Genomic DNA, 23,364 nt, shown 5'->3' with positions numbered 1-23,364 from the left:
TCGATTCACGGTCTATGGGAAGAACTCGACTGCCTCCCAGGACTCTCCAGGACTCTCCAGAGATTCTATCTATATACCTTCATTCCTTTAACCCGTCATGGCGAAACGAACTCTCGAATCCTTCTACAAACCCATCAGTCCACCCAAAAGACCGCGCATCGAAGAGCCTCCTTCCACCTTCTCCCAGCATTCCAGCTATCCCTTCCCCATTGCGGATCTGCCTCAGTCTCTCGCCAGCGCTCTCACCGAAAGTCCTGCTCGTCAACCACGCAGCATCACCGACCAGCCTCATCTCGATCTACTGTACTACCAGCCGTTTATTTCTACGCCGACTGCCCGCGAGCTCTTCCGATTCCTCCGCCGTGAACTCCCGTTCTACCGTGTTCAATACACCATCCGTCGCGGACCGACTTCAACCCAAATCAACACTCCACGCTTCACCACCGTCTTCGGCGTGGACGACACCTCGTTCTTCAAAGACTCCCAACTCGTCGACCGCAAGACCGATGTCTCGATTTCCAAGGAGAAGTACAAATACCCTCCACGGCCGCTTCCTGCCTGTCTCGATCTCCTCCGCCAACGCGTCGAGGCTGCCGATGGGGGCAAATACAACTTCTGCCTGGTCAACTACTACGCTACCGGCGACGACAGCATCTCGTACCACTCCGATGACGAGCGGTTCCTAGGCCCCAATCCGTCCATCGCATCATTGTCGCTCGGCGCGCAGAGGGACTTTCTCATGAAACATAAGCCGTTTGGTGCGGAAGCGAAACCGCTCAAGATGCCGCTTGCGACAGGAGATATGGTGGTCATGAGGGGCGAGACGCAAGCAAACTGGTTACATTCAATTCCCAAGAGGAAGGGAGGAGAGGCGCATCGGGGGAGAATCAACATCACCTTCCGCCGGGCGGTGGTGCCTGGCGGCACAAATAATTATTACACGTATAATGTTGGGGAAGGACGGGTTTATCGATGGAGTGAGAAAGAGAGCCGAATGGTCGAGTCGACGGGGCCGATGTGATCTCTTACGGAGTACGGGCGCACGGATACGAGCGGAAATCAGAGAGAACCCCGCTCAGCTGAGCCATACATAAGATGGGAGTCAGCCGTCTTCAGCTCAAGTGGCTGCTGTCACTTCCGCAGCCATGTCTTCTGCACTTCCCTCCTATTCTCTTCGGGATGTTTCGCAGCATCGCACTTCGAAGGATCTCTGGGTTGTCATCGAAAAAGAGGTGTATGATCTGACCCAATTTCAGGCCGAGCATCCTGGAGGGGACCGAAGTAGGTGTGTTGTTGATCCGACGAAACAGGGTGCGAATCTAACCGTGCTAGTCCTACGAAAGGTCGCAGGAAAAGACGCTACAACCGAGTTCCTCGAGTCCCATGATGTCTCGATCCTCGCTCGATACCGGGAGAGATTACAAGTCGGAGTGTTGAAGGATACCCCAGAGGATACCCCAGAGGATACCCCAGAGCCACAGAAGGGCTTCCTCAGCAAACTGTTTGGATTTTAGTGCTGCTGCCTGATCGCTCCATGCATTACGATACTTGTCCCAATTCGGCCTCGATTTCCCTCTGGCTCTGTTCTCTCAACTCCCGCTCCAAGATCTTTCCACTGGCGTTCTTCGCAAATGCGTCCACGAACCGAACGCCCCCCGTCAGTGCCTTATACTTTGCCAGTCTGCCCTCCAGATACTGTTGGACCTCTTTCTCCGTCAAACCCTGCCCTTTCTCGCCTGGTCGTCGCACGACATCCGCCCGGGGCGCCTCTCCGTCGCTCTCGGGGAATGTAACCCCAATGACGGCGGCATCTATAATCCCCGGATGGCCTAGAAGAACGGTCTCTAGCTCCGGCGGTGCCCCCTGGAAGCCGCGAACCTTGATGAGTTCCTTCTTTCGATCAACAATATACCACTTCTGGGTTTGGCCGTCGCAGTAGGCAATATCACCAGTCTTGAACCAACCCTCTGCATCGAATGCCTCGGCATTGGCAGCATCATTCTTGTAGTAGCCCGGCGTGACGGTCGGACCGCGCACACAGAGTTCACCGCATACTTCGTAGGCAGATATATTCGCTCCATTTTCATCAATCAATCTAGACCATTAGTAAGTAGTTTCCCGCGCAAGTGAAAGCGTAGGACTTACTTCGCTTCCACATTGGGAATCAACCTGCCCACCGATCCTGTGTCGTCCTGCTCTGGATACTGGAAGGTGGTCACGAGGTAGGTCAGCTCCGTCATCCCCCACGCTTGTGTGAAAGGGACTCCGTCCTCCAGAAGCGTGTTGAACCGTGCCTGCACGTCTTTGCCCAGGGGCGCCGCAACGCAGATGGCCGGGTGCGCGTCAGCGGCGACTTGAGGATGGCGACGGCGATGGGCGGGACGATGGTGAACTCGGTGATGCCATACTTCTCGACGGCGGTTAGGAAAGTCTCAAGCTCGAAGCGGCGCATTATGTAGGTAGTGAAGCCGGATTTGAGAGTGCCAAAGTGCGTCGGGGGTCCGACGCCAGCGTGGAAGATGGGAAGGGCGACAATGCGGGACATCTACTCTGGCTTAGTGCAATCATCCTGGTGGGATCGGGCACAGACGTACCTGGTATGGCCGCGGGTCCATCTCGAAGAACGCCTCATGCTGGGCTACGAGGTTGCGGTGGGTGATCGTGACCGCTTGGGCGATCCGGTCGTTCCACTGCTGAACATCCTGGCGGCCGTCGGTTGTTCCGCTGTCTGTTGGTCGTCGAAACGCATCCAATCTTCTTCTCCATGATCGAAAAGTGTCCTCCAGGACTGTTGGCCAGGGGGGATACTCTGCCCCAGGACATCGAAGATCAGGACATTCTTTTCGGGGATGCCCGTTTCTTTCACGGCTTCCAGCGCTGGCTGTACGATCTCCGGCTCGGAAACCACAAATCGGGCTTCAGCTGTCCGGAAAAGGTGCGCCAATTCGGGCCGTGTGTAGGCCGGATTGGTGCCAGCGAATACGCCTCCAGCACCCACGATGGCCAGCACTAGCATGCAGTAATAAATCTACGGCAATTAGCAAAGTCACGTTCCAGGTAGAGGATGCCTACATACCTCATTGAAGGAGTGGATGGCAACACAATCGCCCGGTTTCACTCCCCAGGCCCGCAGTCCGGCAACCAGCTGGCGGACAATCTTCCTCGCCTGCCGGCACGAAATGGATCGAGAGGGGTCATGCACGTCGATGAGGATCTGGATCTCTATTAGGCCCGAACCCAGACGCTTGAAGAAATACTCACAGGTCGATCGACATCGTAAGCATTGTCGAAGGCGTAGGAAATCACATCCACCGACGGCAGGGAGACACGCTCCGAGGGTTTGAAACTCATCCTGTCTATAGGGCTGTGGAGAGAGACGACCTGGAGGAGTCGGACGTGCTATTTATCTAAAATCCTCTTCCTTTTTGGAGACTTCGCCTCCCACATTTCAAGCCCATAGTATAACCCGGGAGTTGTTGGCTGTGCCTGGGGAACGATTGGAAGTTCTCCCGGGGACAATTTCGATCATGCATCCTTTCTTACGGCCTAGGGATGAACCGTTCAGCGCAGCAACACCAAATGGCCGGGATTGAAGCCTCCCATTAGCTGGGGATGATCGGTTGGGCTGAGCAAGGGGATTCTATGATGACAGCACCTTGGACTACTATGATAGCACTGCAGCCAATGGTCCATCCTCTGTTATACTAAACTATGGCCTTGTCGTCATACCCACCGCGGGGCAGTGAATACCGTCGAGGTTCTATCGACCATGAAGAAGGAGATGGTCATTTGAAATTCTGGGTCGCGCTGGATAGTCCGGGGAGTGGATAGAATCGAAGATTGGGTATATCAGTTCCCTTATGGTGTCCCTGTATATCTTGTACACTTTCAATCTGGTTGCCTGAAATTCCTCCCAGCTCAAGACCGATAAATTAGACATGGTCTACAGCGAACCCCGTCTCCAGAGATATATATAGATAGACAGATATCTTCTATCTATCTATCTATCTGATGATGCACGATGAAGATCCCTGCAAAGAGGCGCATAAAGCCCCTCATTCCCCGACTTGAATACGAAACCAGATATCAACATCCACACCCGCCATGGACCAGCGAACCTACGAACTCGACCCAAAGGGAGACGTGGTTTTTCTGCTCTACGATGTTCCACACTCCCTCTTACACAGTCTAGACGAAACCCCGAGCACCAGCACCAGCACCTCCCCAGCCCAATCCATTCCAGCAGATAACGAGGACACTCCCACTCTCCTGCGCATCCGCGCGAGCTCCAAACATCTCACACTGGCCTGTCCCCAGATCGAGCGCAGTCTCTCCAATGGGTTTTCCGAGGCCAAGCAACTGCGCGCCACCGGCCACGTCGAGGTCGACATCGACAACTGGGACGCCGCGGCCTTCCTGTGCCTCATGATGATCATCCACGGGCGCACGCGCGCCGTACCGCGGCGCGTCTCGATAGACGAGCTGGTCGAGATGGCCGTGCTGGTGGATTACTACGAGTGCTACGAGGCCGTGGAGGTGTTCACGGAGATGTGGATGGAGGCGCTGAAGCGGAAGCCGATGGCGGGCGTGGAGGATGCCGAGAAATGGCTATTCGTGGCGTGGGTGTTTCAGCAGCAGGAGATGTTTGCCAACGCAGGCGTGTATCTCCAGAAGCGGCTCCGGGGGAGATTTGATACGTCGCTGCCGGTTCCGCGGCGCGTCCGGGGTGAGGAGTCTTCTTCCTCCGCGACGGAGGGGGTAACACTACGCTAACGGCGGTATAGATGCGGTGGATAACGCCCGCGAGACGGCCATCGAGTCGATCCTCGACCTGCTGCATAACCGACTCGCCGGGCTTCAGAGCGACGAGGTCCAATGCTCCTACGACTGCGACTGTGCGCTGCTCGGAGCGCTGACCAAACATATGCATCGGCTCGGACTGCTCCCGCGGCCGCCGTCCCCGTTCCCGGGCCTCGGGCTTGAGCAGCTGGCCAGGGATTGTCCGAACGTGCCGCTGCCGCGGTGGTATGAGCGGGCCAGCGGGGTGCATCATTCGTGCCTGGTCACCTTGGGATTTAACCAGTCGCTGCAGCAGACGCCGAGCTACCGGGGCAAGTTTGATCTGGCGGACTTGACGCAAGTGCGGAACAAGTAGGATGGCATCATCTAATCATTAAGTTTTGTTGGTCTGTGTCTATGTCTATGTCTATGTCTATATGTAACGCAAGGGCAATGCAAAATGAAATGCAAGGATTATAGCTGAACCTGAAAGCGGGGATGCGTACGGATGCGCGCGCCAAACTTCCAGAACAGAATCGGACACACGCACATGGCCAGCGCGATGAACGCCAGCAGGGAGTTGCCCCAGCCCAGCCCCAGGGCGTCGTACATGGCCGGACCGGCCAGCGGGAGCACGGCGCCGACCAGCGACCGCAGCGCGGTGCTGGCGGCCGTCACGGAGGCGGCGTGCGCGAGATACGAGTCGACCAGGTAGGTGTTGGCGGACATGAAGACGGCCATGAGGCCGATCGCAAAGACGCCGGTGCCCAGGATGGGCACGATCCAGTGGGTGCCGGCCTCGGCCGCCCAGCCGTACCAGAACAGGCCGACGGGGATGAACCAGCAGCCGACGAGCATGGGCGGCAGGCGGGACTCCGGGGTGAAGCAGCCGCGGGCGGAGTGGACGGCGGCGATGTGGTTGGCGACGGCGCCGCAGACGACGAGGCCGATGACGCAGCCGATGCCGAAGCCCAGGAAGGCCAGTCCCGCGACGCCCGGGGAGAAGTGGTAGTGCGTCTCGAAGATGGAGGTGATGGTGGTGAACATGAGGTAGAGGTAGCCGTAGGTGACGGCGGAGAAGAGCGACATGAGGAAGACGATGGGCGAGCGGGTGAGCAGCTTGCCGGGACGGGCGAGCGCCGACAGGAAGGTCGCCTGGGTCGGCCGTGTACTGTCGTGGATGGAGTAGAGGTTGGCGTTGTTGGTTTCTTTGCGAAGGCGAGCGGCCTTGCGACGCAGCAGAACCGGGGCATAGGATTCGCGGTAGGCCAGCATGCACGCGATGGTCACCACTCCGGTCTATCATCAACGTTAGTGGTGGCTGCCATACTGACTTTTGTTTTTTTATTTTGTTTCCAGAAAGGGAGGACATACCGCAATGGCAATCACCCAGAACACCCAGCGCCATCCCTCAGCCTCGGCCAGGAATCCTCCGGCTACGGGCCCAATCACCGGACCCAGGATCGGACCCAGCGCCCAGATGGCCATGATGCCAGCGCGCTTCTCCTTGGGGATCATATCCGCAACGGTTCCCGAGCCGATGGTCAGGGGACAGACACCGGCAATCCCCGCCAGCAACCGGAAGACGATCAACTGGGGCAGCGACTGGGCCACGGCACAGGCGATGGTGAAGATCAGGAACAGGATGTTGCAGGCGTGGTACAGCGGCACGCGGCCGTACATCTCGGACAGGGGAGCGATGAGAAAGGGACCGACCACGTATCCGAGCACGAAGACGGAGACGACAAAGGAGGCGAGCATGGTGTCGGCGGAATGGAATTCGCGCATCACCAGGGCGACACCGGGGGCGAACATGGACGAGGCGAGGGGACTACAGCGCGGTTAGTATGTTCTGCCATGGACTAGTATTCTTGCGGCGGTGCGTACGTGATAAACGTGTTGACCGCCATCAGCACCAACTGACGCATCTTGATCTTGGTGGGCCAGTTGAAGGGATTGGTGATATCGTCGGGGCCATCCCAAGTGACCAGGTTCGGGTCTTCTTGAGCGGCTTCATCCTGCTGCTTTGGATCTTCTGAGGATGTACTGGACGTCGTATACAGCGTGGCTTCGGATTCCCCGCCTTTTTCTAGCTCACTGGGCGTCATTGCGTCCCGCATGGTGGAGTGACGGATGTTGATTGTTGTTGTCTTGGCTGCTTAGGGTTGGAAGTGGAACAACCACGAACGATGCCTTGACAGAACGCTGGGAAACTAGATGTAGATTTCGACCGAGTCATATCAGAGGCAGCAGCAGCAGCAGCAGCAGCAGTATTAATAGTCCCTTCCATGATAAGCAGGATGCTAAAAAATGAAGCCCAAGCCGGATATCCAGAGCCGAGATGACAGGATATTTCGGGCTGCGCCAATCACACGCCCTAACAACCGTCCACAGTCGGGAAGTCGGGGCTCAAGAGGCCCGGCTGAGCTTGTTTTGCTGCTTTATTCGGTTTATCCTGTTTATCCCCGGTCAATCCGTGGGTTATGTCGAGTTCGCATAGTCCAAGTCTGGATCTCTCGATCTCCGTTCCAGATGCATAGTTGAATCACTTCATTTATGCGCAATCCGGATACTACTCCTCCCCCTTATTCCCCTTATTCTCCTTATTCTTCCGGCTTTCTGCCTGACACTACTACTATCAATCATCTGTCATTCCACCCTTGAAATTGCCTTCGTCTGCAGATCTTAGTAACATGAATGCTCGCGTCCATGGCTTGGGTTCAATAATGGCGGCTTTCCGTCCTTAAATTCGCCGACAATTCTACCATTCACCCTGTCGGACAATCCAACTTGCACGATCTGAATATCCATACCCTACAATCCCCTCCACTGCCAGCAATCCTATTCAATTGCTAAACATAGACAGATCGAGTAAGGAGCACCAGCTGCGGACCACCGGCTGCCCTCCTATCCGGCAGTGCTGGTGCACCTCACTGACGGAAGTGAAAGTTCTAGCGAGGGCTTTATCGTTATAGGACGAGAGGGTACCATGCAGGGTGTGGAAGCGTGCGATGAGATGACATGACAGCAGCCCACATCTACAAGTCTGGATGCAGTGCTTATATATAGGCTTAGGGGGTCTCGGAGTTCCCGATCGGGCGAACAGGGGGTGGTGACCAATTAACGATCTGGACTCAGCACTCAGCACTCAGCACTCAGGAGTCGAGAATAATAATTCGATAATACGAAGCCTGCAGAAGCCCAAGTGCCGGAGATTAGACTGACAGCGACGTTCTGATCTCTCGGAGATGGATGGCAGTGGGTCATTATTGGTCTCCCTGGTTGCTTCCATTCGACTCCGACGGGAGAATCCCAATCCCCCGTTCACTACCTATGACTATGGAGACATGCGGTGGATTCTACAAATACGGAAACACTCCACAATGGCCGTGTGGGCTCCGAGTCAGATGGACCGAGTCTGTCATGACTGATGATGTCTTTCAACCAGACGTCCAACCCCGTCTATCTGGGTCGCATCCTCGTCGGACGGGCCATCTCCCCGGTCCTCAATGGCAGCCTCGCTCCCTCCCAACAATGGTCCATTCCTCCCGGTTTTTACACCCCCCAGCAACTGGTCCACGCGCTGTCCCCTCTCCTCGACACGGTGGCCCACCGTCTCGGCCCCGATGCCGCCTACACAACCCCCGCCCGCGCCCTCCTCCTCGACAACATTGCCGCCACTCTCTCGACCGGGCGCCGTGAATCCGCCCTGCACTTCTCCCCGGAGATCCTCAACGCCTCCCGCCGCGAGATCATGCACCAGGCGCAGCGGATTGGCGCCCGCCTGCTCCGCTGGGCCCACGAATACACCAGCCCCCCGCTCCCGGACCTGACCCTCCGCCAGCCCAGCGAGGGCCATCCGCTCCTCCTGCAGACCGCCAAACTGCTCCTCGGCTGCCACAGCACCCCGATGCTCGTCGACCTGTTCAACGAGTACATCCACCAGATCGTCCTGCTGCGAGACGCACTCCTTCCCTTTGAGAACTTCGCCGAGGTCATCATCCCCGTCCCCGCGGGAGGGGTCGGACTGCGTCATCTCGAGCCCGCCAGGGCCCGGTTCGTAGCCGCGCTGTTCCAGAAGCATGTGAAGCATGCGTCCGTGGTGGCGTTCGCACGAGCGCTGCTGGCACCCACATTGCCAGCCACCCGGACGGGCGGGTATGGGTTCCAATATCCGCAAGGGGTGGTGATGCCCGCCGTGCTGGCCGGCAGCGACGCGCTGCATCTGCTACGATATGTCCCGGGGCGGGTGGCTCCGGTCGACGAGGTCCTCCTCTTCGACTACGCGTGGGACAACTCCGATGCTGCCCCGCGGGTGCACGTATCCGGGTCGCCCGTGGACCTGATGGGGTTTCCGCAGGTGATGGGGAGGGTCGGACGGGCTGGGTTGGCCGTGACGAGGGGATCCGATGCCGCCATTGCGACGCTCCAGTTACGGCTGGAGGTGAGCGACGGGGACCCGGGAGTGGTCGACGTGGACGTGGGCCAGATTGCGCGGGGGCACCGCTACGCATGTCGAGCGCAACCGTCCGGGGTCGAACGGGCGCTGCCAGCGACGATTCATCAACCGCTGGATCTCCTCCGGCAGACAGGGGATCTGGTGACCGCCGCGGGAGGGCTCCATGTGATTCCCGTGGCGGATCGGCTCGTGGCGCTGGCGCTGTTAGGGAGAGTGTATCCGGAGAACGTGGTTCTGCTCCCACGGGAGGGTACGCTGGCGGATGCAGACCGGTCCGGGAAGAGGTTGGAGCCGAAATTTGTGATCTGGGGGCTTCAATGAAGAAGCGGTTGAATTGTAAGACTGCTACTACTATCTACGGAGTCGAGGACACGGCGCGTGCGACCTCTCTCGTATGCGCCCACGACCATAAATACCCGCTTCATTGAATTTTTGTATTTTTTTGCTCCTTTTATTCTTAGATTCCAGGGGATATTGAACAACGTCCAGAAGAACACCGGGGGAAGATTCCCAAAAGACGATGGATGATTGACGGAGTATATGCACGCTCCAACTCCGTTACGACGACGGTCTCGCTATCCCCGACGGCTGAATCCAGGGGATCCTACTCGAATCCCTTGAGAATGGACAAAAGGGTCTATGGCTGAATGGCTGACGATATTAAAGACTACAGAGTAGACCGGAAATATTCCGTTCCTCTCTCGAGATCCCACTCCGGAGGACTGCCTGGCAATCGACAGAGAGAGATCGGACGCTTTCGCTGACCGTCGTAGTATTTCCACGACGTGGATTTATCCCCTGCGCATTACTGCGTGCCTTTAGCGCTTACTAGTCCTGCGTAGTCATTTGTCTATTATTGATTGATTACATGTCATACTGTCACTGTTGGATGGTGGGGCATTCCTTTCCAGTTCATATTGGAGCGTCATGCTGAGTACGACCAGAGAAACTTGGGCCTCGCACTTAGTCACTTCCTCAGGAATCAGGATAAGTCACCTCTGGGTTGGTGTCCTGTTGCTCTAAGCCTCTTAACTATCCGTCTTATCCTCATCAAGGATCGGAGCTAGCGGCAAGTCAATCATCCAAGTCTTGCTCGTGTAGCCGTCGAATAGAATCATCGGGGGGAGGACAGCCACCTATTAGACCCAATGATGAATGCTTTTTCATGGGACTTGTTCCTGGCCTTCCTGGTCGTTGCTAGAGATATTTGGCTTCGGAGTGATGATTGCACCTCGAAAGTCAACACTGCCCAGTGGAGCGTTCGTGCCTCGTGGACGCATGAATTGGCCTTTTGACCTTCTTCTGGCGAGCGTGTCACAGTCCGTAGGCTAAATCTGCAGCTAAAGATCATTGCCATGGAGGCCTTATCATTATGTCCTTCGGCTTCAACTCTCCTCTTTCGGAGATCTGCTTACGCCGTGCCAGTGTAAGGAACATCATGCATGCATGCATTGCATACCAGATGTGGCAGTGAGCGCCGAGTGCGTGGTCTTTATCTTCGCATGGCCATCACCTCTCGCCCTCATTGCTTCCTCTTCTTTCAATCTCAACTCCATCTATCTATCTGGACGTTCGGTTCCCCCCCCCCCCTCATCACCATGTCAGTGCTAGCTGAACCCATTCCCGTTACATCTCCCATGATCCTCGATCGAGTTGATGTCGAGGACCATGGTAAATCAGCAGTGACCCTCCCGACTCTCCACCACCTGCAGCGGCCATCCACTCAGCCCCGTACCAATAACAACAATGCCCAAGCCCAAGGACCGCTACCACAGATGCCCGATGCAGACTTTCGATGTGGGATCTGCAACAAAACATATAGTCGAAGTAAGTATACTTGCCTTCTCACCGACTCCGTGTATTTGACGCCCATCGCAGGATACAGCTGATACGAGGTAGGAGATCTGCGGGACCGACACCGCCGCCGCTGCATCAAGACAGTCGGCCAGGAACGGGTCTCCAAGCGCAAGTCGTGCGAAACATGTGCGCAGAAGAAACTGCGCTGTTCCATGACCCGACCGGCTTGCAGTCGCTGTGTCCAGTCGCGCACGCGGTGTAACTATCCGCCAACCTCGGTGCCTGCCAATCCCGCGGCGGCTGCGATCGCGGCGGCGCAGAGGAATTCCGATGCTTGCAAAGCTGGGTCCTCGGCGTATTCGTCGTCATCGTCGGCTTCTCCCAGGAGTGGCAGTGGCAGTGGCAGTGGCAGTAGCCACGGTTCGATGGCAGGTCTCGACTCGGGTGTCCCTGGTTCACTGGCCGCGATGCTCGGAGACATACGGACCTGTGTCGGTGATGCCGCTACTCGCTCAGATGAGCAGGGTCATTCAAAAGCCTCCAAACCCAAAGAGGCCTCGTCCTCCGGTTTGGATCCGCTCTCCACCTCGTGGAGCCCCATCCCGAGCTCAAATACCATAGACCTTATGCTGCGCCCTTTGACCGACAACTCCCTGTTTCCAGCCCATGATCTCCCGTCGGTCGGCTCCTTACCCTGGAATGACGATCTCACGTCGCTGTCGGAGCATATCTCCTCGGGGAATTCCTTTCCGGAAGGGCTCGGGGATCACGCTGGGGAGCCGCCACTCTTCATGTCCCTGCAAGACATTGTGAAGAACCCCCTGAGCACAATTGAGCCGACGAGTGGAGATTCATATCCAATCGACCGCGACCTATCACTTCCCTCTCATTCCTCCCTCTCCTCTCTCTCTCCGGACAGCTGGGAAAGCACGGAGGAGGACTTGCATCGGGGCCTACGCGCCGACCCCTCCACCCGCCTCATCTTTGGCCACGACTTCCTCCCCGACAGTCCCGACGACGACTACCAGGAAATGCTCCGGACAATGCGCGGATTCCCTGCTCTGACTCTGGAACGCGACTTCTGGTCACCGTTTGTGCATCACCGGCTGTACCGGTGCTCTCTGGGCGGCATGGCCGAGCCGCTCGGCATCGCGCTGGCTTGCGTGTCGGCGCACGCGAGCTCGGTCGGCTCGAACTACGGGTTCGTCGACCGCATGATCAACCAGGAGCGCGAGAGGCTGGTGCGCAATTTCCACGAGTCCTCGGACGCGCCGGAAACGTGTCTTGCCGCGCTGCATGCCGTCTGCATCTACCAGATCCTGGGGCTGTTCGGGGACACCTTCCCACCAGCGGCGCTGGAACCACACAGTCCGAAGGAGGCCCACGAGCGACAGCGCGAGGAGTCGGAGAAAGCTGCGGAGCTGCACATCTCGTTCCTGCTCAAGGTACCATCTTTCCCTTCCAGGGGCCGGACCCTCTACTGATGGTGTATAGATGGCGCGTCACCTGTACAAACTTCATCAAGACACCCTTCTCCTCCCCCATGAACAGGAAACCGACTGGAACCGCTGGAAACTCAGCGAGTCGCTGCGCCGCAACATTTTCCTGGTCCACATGATCAACATCCTCAGTGCGCGCGCCCACAAGCTCAACGAGGCCTACTTTGAGCCCCTCGGCGACGCGATGGTCTTGCAGCTGCCTCTCCCGGCGCCGGAGTGTATGTGGCGCGCCTGCAGCGAGGAGGAGTGGTTGCTGGCACGGGAGCATTCTCTGCAGCCTTTTTTGACGATGGAGGCTGAGAAGAAGCCACTACCTCTGGGGCTGACGGTCAGCCGGCTATTAGAGATTGACCGGACGGGGCCGTTGGATGTATCGGCCTTGTTGCCGGTAACCAGGATGGTCCTGGCATGCTCAAAGATGGCGCCGGGAGGGATGCAGGATGCGTAGCCTGTGTGACGGTCGTCTTTGAATTGGTTGGGTTATTGCATCGGTACACCTAACAGGCTGATTGCTGATAGGTTTCGGATTTTCCTATTCGGGGTACTGGCCGACTTCAACATGGCCATGCCCTTATGATCACGGATCTTGCTTTTTGTTTTGCTCGCACGGGCACTCCGACCACTGTGGTTTTTTTTTTTTATTTTCCGATCGAGTGATCTGGTCATCACCGTCGGAGCCCCATGGTCTTTTCCTCGAACCGAGGGTGTATTCAACAGAACTTGAAGTTCCAATTGCTCACGATTCTAGCTAGTCTATATATCTCTCTTACAAACCAATAATGAAAAAAAGAAAGAAAGAAAAGAAAAAAAAAGCCCTCAAAGATAACCTAACCGATCACATCCTCTCTCTTCCCCTTCTCTCTCTTCTCCTCCTCTCTCGTCCTCCCTCCCTCTCCAACAGAAACTCCGCCCTCTCCTCCTCCCTCAACTGTCGCACCGTCATCCCCACCCCTTCATACATCACCACCACCACCGCCTCCATCACCAGCCCCATGCACAACCACACCGTGACACTTCCACCCACCCAGCCAAAGAGCGGGTCATGTCCCAAGATCGCCAGAGCCGAGTACAAGAGGCGCACGGCAAGGAACGGAAGCGACAGGGTCACGGCGACCAGCAACCTCGTCTCACCGGGCTGGATGGAGCGCACATACACCCAGAGGTACAGCGCCAGGCCGGCGATGGCGATATAGCTCAGGATAAACAGGACGATACTCGTCTTCATGGTGGAAGGGAGATCCACCTGCTGCGGCTCGCCGGAGGCAAACGTCCCACTCGGCAGGGAGTTGGCGCCGACGATACTCAGGATCAGCGCGACGATGGTGAGTATCTCGACGAGGCGCAGGGCCTTCGTGGGGATGCCGGTCTGGGTGGTCTGGGACTTGTGGATGCTGCTGCGCACGCGGGCGATGAAGCCCAGGCTGGCCAGGAGGAGCGGCGAGAGGCCGACGCTGGTGAGCGTTGCGGCGGCGATGTAGAGGTTGATGTTGTCTGGGTCCTGGATTGTGGCGAGCTGTAGCGAGGCGCCGATGAGTCGGGCTAGGGAGAAGATGGCGAGGAAGAACCAGCCGTAGGCGCGTTGCCAGCTGTCTGCGTCAGCGTTGGATGCTCTGCTGACTTTTGGTGCTTATCTTATACTTACCCATGGCGAAGGTTGAGGTAGACTGCAATGAGAAAAACAGGGGCGTAGAAGACGATCTCTGCAACGGCAACGGCGTTGCGGTATGAGAGAGGCATGTTGATATTGTACGGACGCTCGTTTGTAGATAGCCCTCACCCCTTTCCACGGATGGGGGGGGGGGGGGGTGTATATATATATATATATATACGATACGATACTTTTTGGGGAGAACAGCCTAGCAAAGGGTAAACGGTAAGCTTTTTCTAGCTGCTAGGCAACATCCATCACGATATCCATTCTTTTCCAATGAGATGCAGACCGTCTCTTGACAAACGCTCATTGTCTGTGTGGCGTAGCCCTGCTTCATCCTGCACGAAATCATCCAGACTCAGCGAACTACACTACCGAAGAAAATAAACGCCCACGCCCACGCCCCCAGAAGGCTGTATTCACCAACATCGAATCAAAATCTTCAGATACTCGTCGTTGTCGGGCAACAACCGACGCCATGACGGAGTACTCCGTAGAGACGAAGTACATGCTACATCGGGTTAGTCATGAACTATACTCTAAGTGGAACCAGATCCCTAAATGGGAAAACGAGAAACGCGAGACAGCTACGTAGTATACGAGGAGGCTTAGTCTAGTCAAGCATTTGCCTGCGCCACGCTAGACTCCTCAGCCGTACGGAGTAGTCAGAAGAGTATCTGCTGGTTGATTGTGTTGTTGTTGTTTTTTTTTCCCTTTTTTTCAGGCAGGACACGTGGTATACCCTGTGGAGAGAAAGGGATACAGCTTCCAATCTCGAGGGTTGGCGATGACCCTCAAAGCGACATGATCTTGTCATGGAATCGAGGATTTTAACAGAGTAAAGGATTCATTTGCTTATAACCTCGATTATGTCTCGACTGATCTACACCGAACTTCTAGAAGCCCACCCTTTGATGTATGGACATATCTCGATGGATTCTCGTGGTATTATTACACGAACATAGCCATCGCCGATATCAAACACGCTAGAGCAATCAACGAGCCTCGTCATAGGGCCACTATTGGGAGCTGAATGGAATTCAATAGTCAATCAAGAGAAGAGAAACCCATCTGGCTGTATGGCTTCATATAGGGCACATGGGCTTAGGCGTAGCGAGCTAGCTAGCTGACTAGGTCTCTTCGCAACACACCATGTTTGTAGCACCCCAGACACGCATATTCGTGAAGCTTATAGTGATTGAGCCTTGTCTCTAGCGCTTGGGACAACCTTCCATCGCCTCCCTCCAGTATGGGGCCGCTTCTGAAGTCATCCGCAAGAAGATAGATGAGGCAGATGGTGGTAAGCTCGTCATTCCCAGACTCATTGTTGACAGAGTATGGTTAGCCTTAGGATCTATTGTGATAGGTCAGGGAGGAATTGCCTCTCTAAACAATACTGGTACAAAGCATATATTGTGAAGGGGAAGGACTATTCAACTGGAGCAAAATACAGCCGAATAACGATTTTTGAGCCGGACGATATATAAACCATAAACTGGCTGAGCTCTACATCAAAGGACTGGTACCTCAGTGGTAGAGGGTGAGATTGCAAAGACATCGTAAGATGACTACTGTAATATCTTGAGGTCCCGTGTTCGATCCACGGTCAGTCCTTTGTTTTTTTTTCATCTTTTAATTTATAGATCTAGTTTCTAGACCTAAGAAATAACTTTGATTAAATTCTTAGATAGGGAGTAAGAGCTTATCAGTCCCTTCTCCTCTCTATCATCAAAATACTGGTACACTACAGAGTACTGCCTTTGCCCTACTTGTCCTCTTCCAACTTCCAAGCGCTTCTAGGCACAGACAGCAAACATGTGGCCCATCTTCTCAACCTTGGACTTGATATACTTGTCAAACAGGCTGACATTCGTGGACTGACGTCCCCCGGTAAATCTCCCAATAAATGTCCGGTGAATATTACTAGCGCGCTAGTGTTGAGCAGATGGACGGACCTCTTATAAAGAAAATTCAATTTAGATATGCAGCATCTATCGAAGCCGCATGAGCTACTCCTGCACTTCTAGCCCTTGTTCAGCCAGATAAGAGCAAAGCTGTACAACCAAGATTATACGAACCTTGTCAAGTGATACTGAGTGTGGCTGGGGATCACCATGGTCCATGGGCATGGCTGGCTAGTAAGTCTTCCCTTCGCTGATCTACATCGGTTTGCAGAGCCGCAGGGGCAGCCACATAGATGGTGAGTAGAAATGTATGGCAAGCGATGGCCAGATGACGTAGCACAATGCTGGAGTAGGGAAGGGATCAATTAGTGTCTGCCCATAGAAACTCCCCCCTAAGACGGAGGATGGTCACCAGATGGCTATTACCTGGGATAAATAGAATAGATCTCTTCTAGACGGTTTTGCCACGAGGCAAAGATGTCCGGAGCTGGTAAGATGGTCTAGCCCCTGTTCTCTCTCGCGCCGTCGCTGCCATATTCCCTGGGTAGGGCAGGGTATGGTAGACAGAAGATCATCCTGACGGGAGACTAAAGGTGGCAGATGTAGCTTGTGAAGGACTGCAGTGTCCCCTTCGTCGTTCCAACCAGTTCGCTGAATCCGTCCTGAACGCACTACAGGTAAGGAGCAAGATATGCATGTTCGAGTTGCACCCAATCGTGGCGCGACTCCTTGTCATGATATGCTATGGAGCACCCTTGTAGGGCCGGCCTTTTGGATTCTACCTCCTAAAGCCGAACCTTGCACCCTGGTCTCCCACCTCCTGGGACAGGCACATCGTCGCTTGGGTTGAAGCTCCACGCTGATTAGCTTCAATTCTTGTTACCGTATGATCACCTATCATTCGGCGCTCACTGCCTCAGAAAAATCCCCGTGGTGTTGTTGCATACCTTCACCCATTCCGGCCGAGTAAAAGCCGTGCGAGTTCCTTAGTTGTTCTAGGAACCCTCAATGTAGTCAGTTCGGATGAGGTGGAGATGTGCACCCTACTTCCAGTCTCCCTTTCCTTTCCCTCCTATGGATTCTGTTCCATGCGATGCAATCTTGTGGTCCGCTGCCAATTGTGCCCTGTCGACTAGGTTCTATCGATTTTCCTCTTTTTCGACCCCGAGTCTGAGGCCGCACTCGCTGCCTTGCTAAACAGACTCTCCAAGCTCTGCTGGCCCTTCTCGCGCTTCTCAACCTTGACCTTCTCCGTTGCCAACACCGGTGGCAGCCTTTGAACCCGCTTCTTCGCGTCCTCCAGCAGCTCCACCTCCCTCTCCCGCTGTTTCTTCACCGTAGGGATCGACCACGAATTCGACGACGCGGATTTATACGCCAGTTTGTACTTCGAACCCGTCAGGTGCGTCTCGTACGTGTTCGCATCGACCTTCTTCACATGCTGGTGCGCCACAACCAACCAGCGATACTCCGTTCCGACAGGGGCGCCACTTCCCTGCGGCGCCTTGCGCGCGCGACGCTTGTTGGTCCTATAGTCTATTCGCCACAGATCCGGCTCTTCTTTGGTTTCTTTCCATCTACCCTCGTCGTAGGTCCAGGTGTGGGATCCACCGACTGCCATGCCGGAGTAGACCTGGCCCTGGAACGACTTCAGGGCGTTGTAGCCGCCAGCGTAGACGGGCTTCTTGGGTTTATCTGTCTCCGTGTCCGTGGTGTGCTCAGTCTCCTCGAGCACCTCCTCGTCTTCATCAAAGGGAATCGTATCTGCGATGTCGCTTTGCTGGGAGCTCAGTAGGCTTGTGTTGTCGGTGATTGGCGGAGGCTTGTGGGCTGGGATGGTATTCTTTTCCGACAATGGCGGGGATGGAGGGTTTCTCGCTGTCAATGCAGCTTTACTGGAGCGTGCGCGAGGCATTGTGTGAGCTCTGGGGTATGCGTGATGTATGTAGATGGATGCTTGTTGAAAGTTGAGCTGCGAGGGCGATGAAGCTCAATACATGGCCGTGACGTCACTAGTAACGAAACGCCATCCTATAGCGATCCAGACAGTAAAGATTTGTTGGGGCATTGTTTCTTCGATCTAAAGGTGTCTTGACAGCAATAATAGAATCGTCTCTCCTTTCGAACAATCCAGGTTACGGGATGGTAGAGACACTTCGACTGAACCCTCCTCTGTGTCATGATGATCCCAAACAACAACATTCTCCTACACTCCGGCCTGCTAATCTGTTTTGAGAATGACCTATTTAAGCTCTTTTCTTGACGTGCAGATTTCCAATCATCTACGCGTCTGTCTTCCTCCATGGATATTCACTCTACTACTCAAGGGGGATGTCTTCCCAACCAGTCAACGTCCGCATGAACGCGACATAATCCTGCACCTCTCGTTCCATCAACCCACATACATGCAAACTCCGTCTTCTGTCGATGGCCAAAGCGCATATACTTGGCCAGCAGCCAGCAGCGACTCCCTTCAAGACGGAATCACATGGATACCCCGCGGAAAGCCGCACCTACCAAACACTCGGTGACCCGTGCCTCCGTCTTCTTCGCACTAACTGCACATCCAAACTATGGTAGACAAAAAAACCCTGCAAGCTTTAGTTCTCATGCGCGGCGGCCCAGCTGGAGGGCGTGTGCCCGCTGTCGTATGGCCTCCGAGCGTCAGGGTATTGGCGGGGTAGGGCGTTGTCTGCGGGGGGGGAAGTGGGTGAGTTTGACGATGGCGATGGCTATGGCAACGACAGAGCCATTACTTGGACCACTTGTCGACTGCGGGGCTTGGTTTCCTATCTGTAACTTGTCATATTACATTAAAGTATGCGAGTTGAGAACTCATTGAGTTTCTCCAGTGGGTGCACTTTGGACTTGGAGGGGGTCTGATGAGGCGTCACATCGTTGAGAAACAAGATAACAGCAGCAGGTGCGTATGTCGATCATCAACATCAAATTGCAAACTCGGCTCTAGCTGGGAGTCAACCAGTGCTTATTCCCTCAGAGCGCCGGATGATGTGAGGATCTTTTTGTATATTATTCAGGCATCCAGGCAACACTCAGCCGATGACGTCACGGGCACAAGGGCACGCCAGACCTTCCTGAAGGATGCATCCATGACTCTATCAGATATCTCTCTCACACTTGAGAAGTCAGTTAACTACTCTGTAGAAGGCGAAGATACAGATGACAAATGTGGATAAAACTAAATATAGTCTCGGGTTACGTCGCAGATCAGCCGGATCAATGCGATCGGATAGACGGGTTGGATAGCGGTGCCAGGCGATACTTACTCGGTCAGTCAAAGGATCGACATCAGAGTTGACATGCTTTGATAGATATGGGGGAACACATTCCTGTGCTTGATCCACAGGCTTATGAGTTTACTGATACTGGAGTATGCGCTAGTCTATGTATTGTTGTCTACCTCAAGAGTGGTGTTGTTTTTGTGCAGTGAAGTCTGTCTGCGCCGTAGTGGCAAGATCGTATGTACGTACGAATGTATATTGTGATCATGCTCATGATTTGATTTGATTGATTTGTGTTGGTGGGATGATTCCACAATATGATGTAGTAATACATGAATGATTGCGCGTGCTCGACACGACCAAGTCTTCTCCAGAAAGGCAACAAAGCAAAAACAAGCGAAGCAAGATGGATGGGGTATACGGGGCGCTCATATTCGTAACATCATTGTCGTAGCAAGAGGTTTTTCTCGATCGCGTCGTCAGATAGGGTAGGTGGATAGCGAGATGATCCAGTCATATCGCTCATCGTCCACATGTCGTGGCCTATTTGGATGTCGCTCGTATAGTATGGTATAGGTGGTGTTGTATGATGTAGCGTAGTGTAGGATAGAGTATATTGCCGTCAGATGGTCCAATCGTCGCTCGTGAAATCGAAGAATCCAATTCTGATTCGGTCGATGGAAATAAAAGGAAAAAAAGTCGAGGCTCGTGAAAAGCGCATCAGGTTGATGACCGCCGCGGCGCGGTCAGCATCGTGCTGAGTCTTTTCCATCGGTGCGACGGCGAGGAGGAATTATCGCGGTCTGGTCGGTCACTGGTCTTGGTGGAGGAGCGCGGCCGAGTGACGATAGCTTCATGGTCGGCGAGGACATCTTCCAGGCGGACGTCGGATTCGGAGATGCGCAGGTTGGCATCGGCGGGGTTGAGGATCTCGACGAACTTGGAGGGCATGTCGCGCATTGTTTTTGGTATAGAGACCTAGGTGATGTGTGATGGAGGTAGGAGTTGTTGATGGTGAGTAGAGAGTGAAGGACGGCACAGTGGTTTTATAGTGCAACAGCGTTGAATCAACAATAGCCGACTGAGGATATCAAGATAAGATGAAGAGAGATGAGGTGCAATCGAGACATAACACACTTGTTCGGTAGATTGATTCTGGCGAGGGATTCTGCTGTTATATAGATAGAAGGACGAAATGAACGGATTCCATTTCCACCCATCGAAGACGCACCAGCAGACGAGAGTCCCATTATATATACACCCGACCATCGCAGCGACTCTTTCTGCTTCCACGACCCTGCAGCTGATCAGCGGCCAGTCTGCGGGGGCTTTGATTTTTTTTTTTTTTTTTTCTCTTCCCTCTTTACCCTTCTCTGACTGCGAATGACCTCCCAAGAAGCCCAAGTAACCCGAAACAGCATGGCGGTTGATGATGGATTCCCTCTTCTGGTGGGGAAAAAAGGAAAAAGGAACTGCCTGGAGGGGGCAACGATCGCCCTAGTCAGACTCGATGCCGAATGGGCGCTTGGGAAAGAGTTAAAATGGCGTCGGAGGATGCGCCCTGTGGCTGCGGACGGGAGACAGAGAAGACGTGTTGTCTTTCGTCAGATCTGCATCTGACTGTCTACTGGCCATTTCGACACACTCAATAGAAGTTGATGAAGAATGAGTCGACAGTGTGTATCCACAGTATACAGACTAGAGACTGTATCTGCTTGCCGAGTATCCCAAGACTCGACTTCAGCGTCACATGAAACGAGCACTTTTCCGATCTAAATCCCAACTGGTTTCACCTAATTTTTGTCCTGCTCATCCTGCTAGTCCTGCTACTTACTACGTAGTAAGAATATTTCAAATCCTCAAAGAGTCTCGACCCGTCCAATTCTTCATCTTGAGCTCCCCCCTACGGATTAAATCGACTTCCAGATCGTGGGTGCATTCCTCCAAGACAAATGACGCTGCACGGGTTCTAGATTATAATTGACACATCGCACAGCCGCTGACAGCATCATCCTCCATTCCTCTACTTCAACCCCTGCAATCTCACTCCTGGCCCCGTAATCGGAGGATTATAGCAAAGCATGCGGTACTCCGGTAATCCGGCAGTTTTTTCATATTTTACCCCTGTGCATCCTGGGCGTTTGAACGCCATCCTGCAGAGTATCCTATCTGCTTCCAGAACGTATCCAGATTCCAGAGATATGCTCCCTTTCCAGCCTAACCGCCAGGAAGCCTCGCCGTTTCAAACTAGAAGAACCCCTCCACCCATTATGTTTAGTCTCATCACTCGAGACCAATCCCACTCAGCCCCGCCGAGTGTATGCGTTTTCAATGCCGCATCTTGATCGATCAGTCCGGCGTCAAGGTCTCAGCAGATGGTGCTGGTGATAAAATCCACTTACTGGTTTGTTCTGTGAAGCCAGAAGCATGCAATGCTATTCACTTCGCTCGCGGTCTTCAAAACCCAGCTGTATGGCTCGCGTTCAAACTCCTTCAGCTTATGATCTAGGCATTGCACAGTCCAACGACTCTACCCCCTGGCCATCGGATCTTGGATGATTGCATCAGCGCCATGTCTGAAGTTGCTGAAGACGGCGATATACCAGGAATCCTCGAGTCGTATATTGTAGCGGTGTTGTACTTATCTGGATCACTCTCGCCGGTCATTGTGTTCCGGATAAGCATTAAAGATCCAAGCACACAGCTTCGGTGGGCTTCCGTAGCCCGTTACTGGGCGTATTCCATGCGTATGACCGGAAGGAAGCTGTGGACGTCAAGCTGATTGCAGTATGCTTGACCAGATAGGTATACGGAAGCGGATAAATAATGTCAGGACACCTTTTCAGCCTGGTCCTCCTCTGCGAGACTATCAGGGTTGAGGGAGAGGACCGAAGAGAAATGATGAAGAATCCAAGAGGTAATGGGCTGAGAAACACATGAATTTCAGGCACGAGTTTGCTAGCAAATCAGTGGGCGGATTTTAGGTGTGGTCATTGTGTTACAGTGACCCCATCAGGGTTAGTAACATACTCAAAGATTTATAGACTCCAGTAAGGGTCTATCTAGCAATCTTTCCTCCTCGATATCTGATCTACGGAGTACATCTGAACAATCAAAATAGCCTTGGACTGTCACACTCACACGAAGTCAGAATGCCAAGATACCAACAAGGCAGAGGCGGTACAACAGGCGGTCAGGCAAGAATTCAATATTGCCATGTTTTCCGCCCCTCATCAGCCACAAAGCTCAAATCGTAACAAGCAGCGCGTCTTGAAGACAGCAGAAAGAAATCAATTCTAACTTGTAATATCGGAATATCCGAGCCTTCAATCTGGCCCGGTGGAAGCTATTTAGATTATTCCACTATCGATCTTGTTGCATAGAAATTGGTGAAAATGTCGACGACTCCCAGATCCTCCACCCCAACAGTCTTTGAGCAGCAGCGAGAGGAACTGGTTCGGGAAATTGCAGTGGTACGTATTCAGCAAGATCGATAGCCAGAAACTTACCATTACATACCTTTCCCTCTGTCCTATGTCACTCGGTCTACTGTGGGGGTTGGTTATGGTCTTTTGTATTGCTGACGGCGCATAGGGCATGGAGCAAGTACTCCAAAACATCAACCGGTTAAATCGCAACCTAGAAAGTATCATCGCAGTAAGTGCTTTTACAAAGGATGGAAAAGATTTTTGTGCATCTGCTAAGGGTATTCCAGGTTGGCAATGAGTTCAGCTCCGTCGAAGCTCTCTGGTCACAGTTTGAGAATTTCATGGGCCGGCCGGAGGAAAATGACCAAGCCGGCTCGAGGCAGAACGAAGGACCTCACGCTTCGGAGGGCGACAGGGATGCTCAAGATCAGACATTCGATGAGGGAGACTCCACGAGTCACTAATACCATTGATCATATCCCGGCGTTGGGTGCAGATATCGCATGTGGGGGGTTTTGTTTTCTGATGCAGATACGTACTTGAAGTTAGGCTTTTTTATTTACTTGATACCACGATGAAGGAGGATGCTTTGTATAGAATAAGGG

General features: G+C 54.0%; 12 protein-coding genes and 1 non-coding gene across 13 annotated transcripts, besides 11 other annotated features; 7 read left to right on the top strand and 6 right to left on the bottom strand.

Moving 5' to 3' along the window:
* Positions 1-97: 97 nt before the first annotated feature.
* On the top strand, positions 98-1,021 carry ACLA_017170 (alpha-ketoglutarate-dependent dioxygenase AlkB family protein; the record flags this gene model as incomplete). The annotated part of the gene is made up of 1 exon (XM_001274695.1): positions 98-1,021. One exon carries the CDS (start codon positions 98-100, stop codon positions 1,019-1,021), a length of 924 nt encoding a protein of 307 aa, XP_001274696.1.
* Positions 1,022-1,145: 124 nt separating this feature from the next.
* ACLA_017160 (cytochrome b5-like heme/steroid binding domain-containing protein) lies at positions 1,146-1,514 on the top strand (the record flags this gene model as incomplete). The annotated part of the gene is made up of 2 exons (XM_001274694.1): positions 1,146-1,281; positions 1,333-1,514. 2 exons carry the CDS (start codon positions 1,146-1,148, stop codon positions 1,512-1,514), a joined length of 318 nt encoding a protein of 105 aa, XP_001274695.1.
* Positions 1,439-1,475: a microsatellite.
* Positions 1,515-1,539: 25 nt separating the features above from the next.
* Positions 1,540-2,615, bottom strand: ACLA_017150 (AMP dependent CoA ligase; the record flags this gene model as incomplete). Its single annotated transcript, XM_001274693.1, has 4 exons — positions 1,540-2,095; positions 2,146-2,197; positions 2,248-2,545; positions 2,595-2,615. The coding sequence occupies 4 exons, from the start codon at positions 2,613-2,615 to the stop codon at positions 1,540-1,542; spliced, it is 927 nt and encodes a 308-aa protein (XP_001274694.1).
* A 23-nt stretch (positions 2,616-2,638) lies between these two features.
* Positions 2,639-3,351, bottom strand: ACLA_017140 (uncharacterized protein; the record flags this gene model as incomplete). Its single annotated transcript, XM_001274692.1, has 3 exons — positions 2,639-3,028; positions 3,077-3,214; positions 3,262-3,351. The coding sequence occupies 3 exons, from the start codon at positions 3,349-3,351 to the stop codon at positions 2,639-2,641; spliced, it is 618 nt and encodes a 205-aa protein (XP_001274693.1).
* Positions 3,352-4,104: 753 nt separating this feature from the next.
* On the top strand, positions 4,105-5,155 carry ACLA_017130 (uncharacterized protein; the record flags this gene model as incomplete). The annotated part of the gene is made up of 2 exons (XM_001274691.1): positions 4,105-4,726; positions 4,785-5,155. 2 exons carry the CDS (start codon positions 4,105-4,107, stop codon positions 5,153-5,155), a joined length of 993 nt encoding a protein of 330 aa, XP_001274692.1.
* A 32-nt stretch (positions 5,156-5,187) lies between these two features.
* Positions 5,188-5,216: a microsatellite.
* A 37-nt stretch (positions 5,217-5,253) lies between these two features.
* ACLA_017120 (MFS transporter) lies at positions 5,254-6,899 on the bottom strand (the record flags this gene model as incomplete). The annotated part of the gene is made up of 3 exons (XM_001274690.1): positions 5,254-6,078; positions 6,154-6,610; positions 6,667-6,899. 3 exons carry the CDS (start codon positions 6,897-6,899, stop codon positions 5,254-5,256), a joined length of 1,515 nt encoding a protein of 504 aa, XP_001274691.1.
* Positions 6,900-7,025: 126 nt separating this feature from the next.
* Positions 7,026-7,050: a microsatellite.
* Positions 7,027-7,050: a microsatellite.
* Positions 7,051-7,912: 862 nt separating this feature from the next.
* Positions 7,913-7,938: a microsatellite.
* A 274-nt stretch (positions 7,939-8,212) lies between these two features.
* Positions 8,213-9,559, top strand: ACLA_017110 (uncharacterized protein; the record flags this gene model as incomplete). Its single annotated transcript, XM_001274689.1, has 1 exon — positions 8,213-9,559. One exon carries the CDS (start codon positions 8,213-8,215, stop codon positions 9,557-9,559), a length of 1,347 nt encoding a protein of 448 aa, XP_001274690.1.
* A 1,277-nt stretch (positions 9,560-10,836) lies between these two features.
* ACLA_017100 (Zn(II)2Cys6 transcription factor domain-containing protein) lies at positions 10,837-12,982 on the top strand (the record flags this gene model as incomplete). The annotated part of the gene is made up of 3 exons (XM_001274688.1): positions 10,837-11,065; positions 11,138-12,480; positions 12,530-12,982. The coding sequence occupies 3 exons, from the start codon at positions 10,837-10,839 to the stop codon at positions 12,980-12,982; spliced, it is 2,025 nt and encodes a 674-aa protein (XP_001274689.1).
* Positions 11,423-11,448: a microsatellite.
* Positions 12,983-13,244: 262 nt separating the features above from the next.
* ACLA_017090 (uncharacterized protein) lies at positions 13,245-14,271 on the bottom strand (the record flags this gene model as incomplete). Its single annotated transcript, XM_001274687.1, has 3 exons — positions 13,245-13,287; positions 13,494-14,120; positions 14,177-14,271. 3 exons carry the CDS (start codon positions 14,269-14,271, stop codon positions 13,245-13,247), a joined length of 765 nt encoding a protein of 254 aa, XP_001274688.1.
* Positions 13,317-13,346: a microsatellite.
* Positions 13,376-13,413: a microsatellite.
* Positions 13,469-13,538: a microsatellite.
* A 71-nt stretch (positions 14,272-14,342) lies between the features above and the next one.
* Positions 14,343-14,362: a microsatellite.
* A 1,339-nt stretch (positions 14,363-15,701) lies between these two features.
* ACLA_017080 lies at positions 15,702-15,799 on the top strand. Its single transcript has one exon. It is a non-coding gene; the product is annotated as a tRNA-Cys (tRNA).
* Positions 15,800-17,221: 1,422 nt separating this feature from the next.
* Positions 17,222-18,004, bottom strand: ACLA_017070 (uncharacterized protein; the record flags this gene model as incomplete). The annotated part of the gene is made up of 1 exon (XM_001274686.1): positions 17,222-18,004. The coding sequence occupies one exon, from the start codon at positions 18,002-18,004 to the stop codon at positions 17,222-17,224; it is 783 nt and encodes a 260-aa protein (XP_001274687.1).
* A 1,887-nt stretch (positions 18,005-19,891) lies between these two features.
* Positions 19,892-19,945: a microsatellite.
* A 106-nt stretch (positions 19,946-20,051) lies between these two features.
* On the bottom strand, positions 20,052-20,291 carry ACLA_017060 (uncharacterized protein; the record flags this gene model as incomplete). The annotated part of the gene is made up of 1 exon (XM_001274685.1): positions 20,052-20,291. The coding sequence occupies one exon, from the start codon at positions 20,289-20,291 to the stop codon at positions 20,052-20,054; it is 240 nt and encodes a 79-aa protein (XP_001274686.1).
* A 2,435-nt stretch (positions 20,292-22,726) lies between these two features.
* On the top strand, positions 22,727-23,223 carry ACLA_017050 (DASH complex subunit DAD1; the record flags this gene model as incomplete). Its single annotated transcript, XM_001274684.1, has 3 exons — positions 22,727-22,804; positions 22,926-22,988; positions 23,047-23,223. The coding sequence occupies 3 exons, from the start codon at positions 22,727-22,729 to the stop codon at positions 23,221-23,223; spliced, it is 318 nt and encodes a 105-aa protein (XP_001274685.1).
* Between the last annotated feature and the right edge of the window lie 141 nt (positions 23,224-23,364).

This window comes from Aspergillus clavatus, genomic scaffold, assembly GCF_000002715.2.
Source record: "Aspergillus clavatus NRRL 1 1099423829795 genomic scaffold, whole genome shotgun sequence".
Taxonomy (NCBI): Eukaryota; Fungi; Ascomycota; class Eurotiomycetes; order Eurotiales; family Aspergillaceae; genus Aspergillus; species Aspergillus clavatus.
This window is presented reverse-complemented; position numbering and strand designations above follow the sequence as displayed.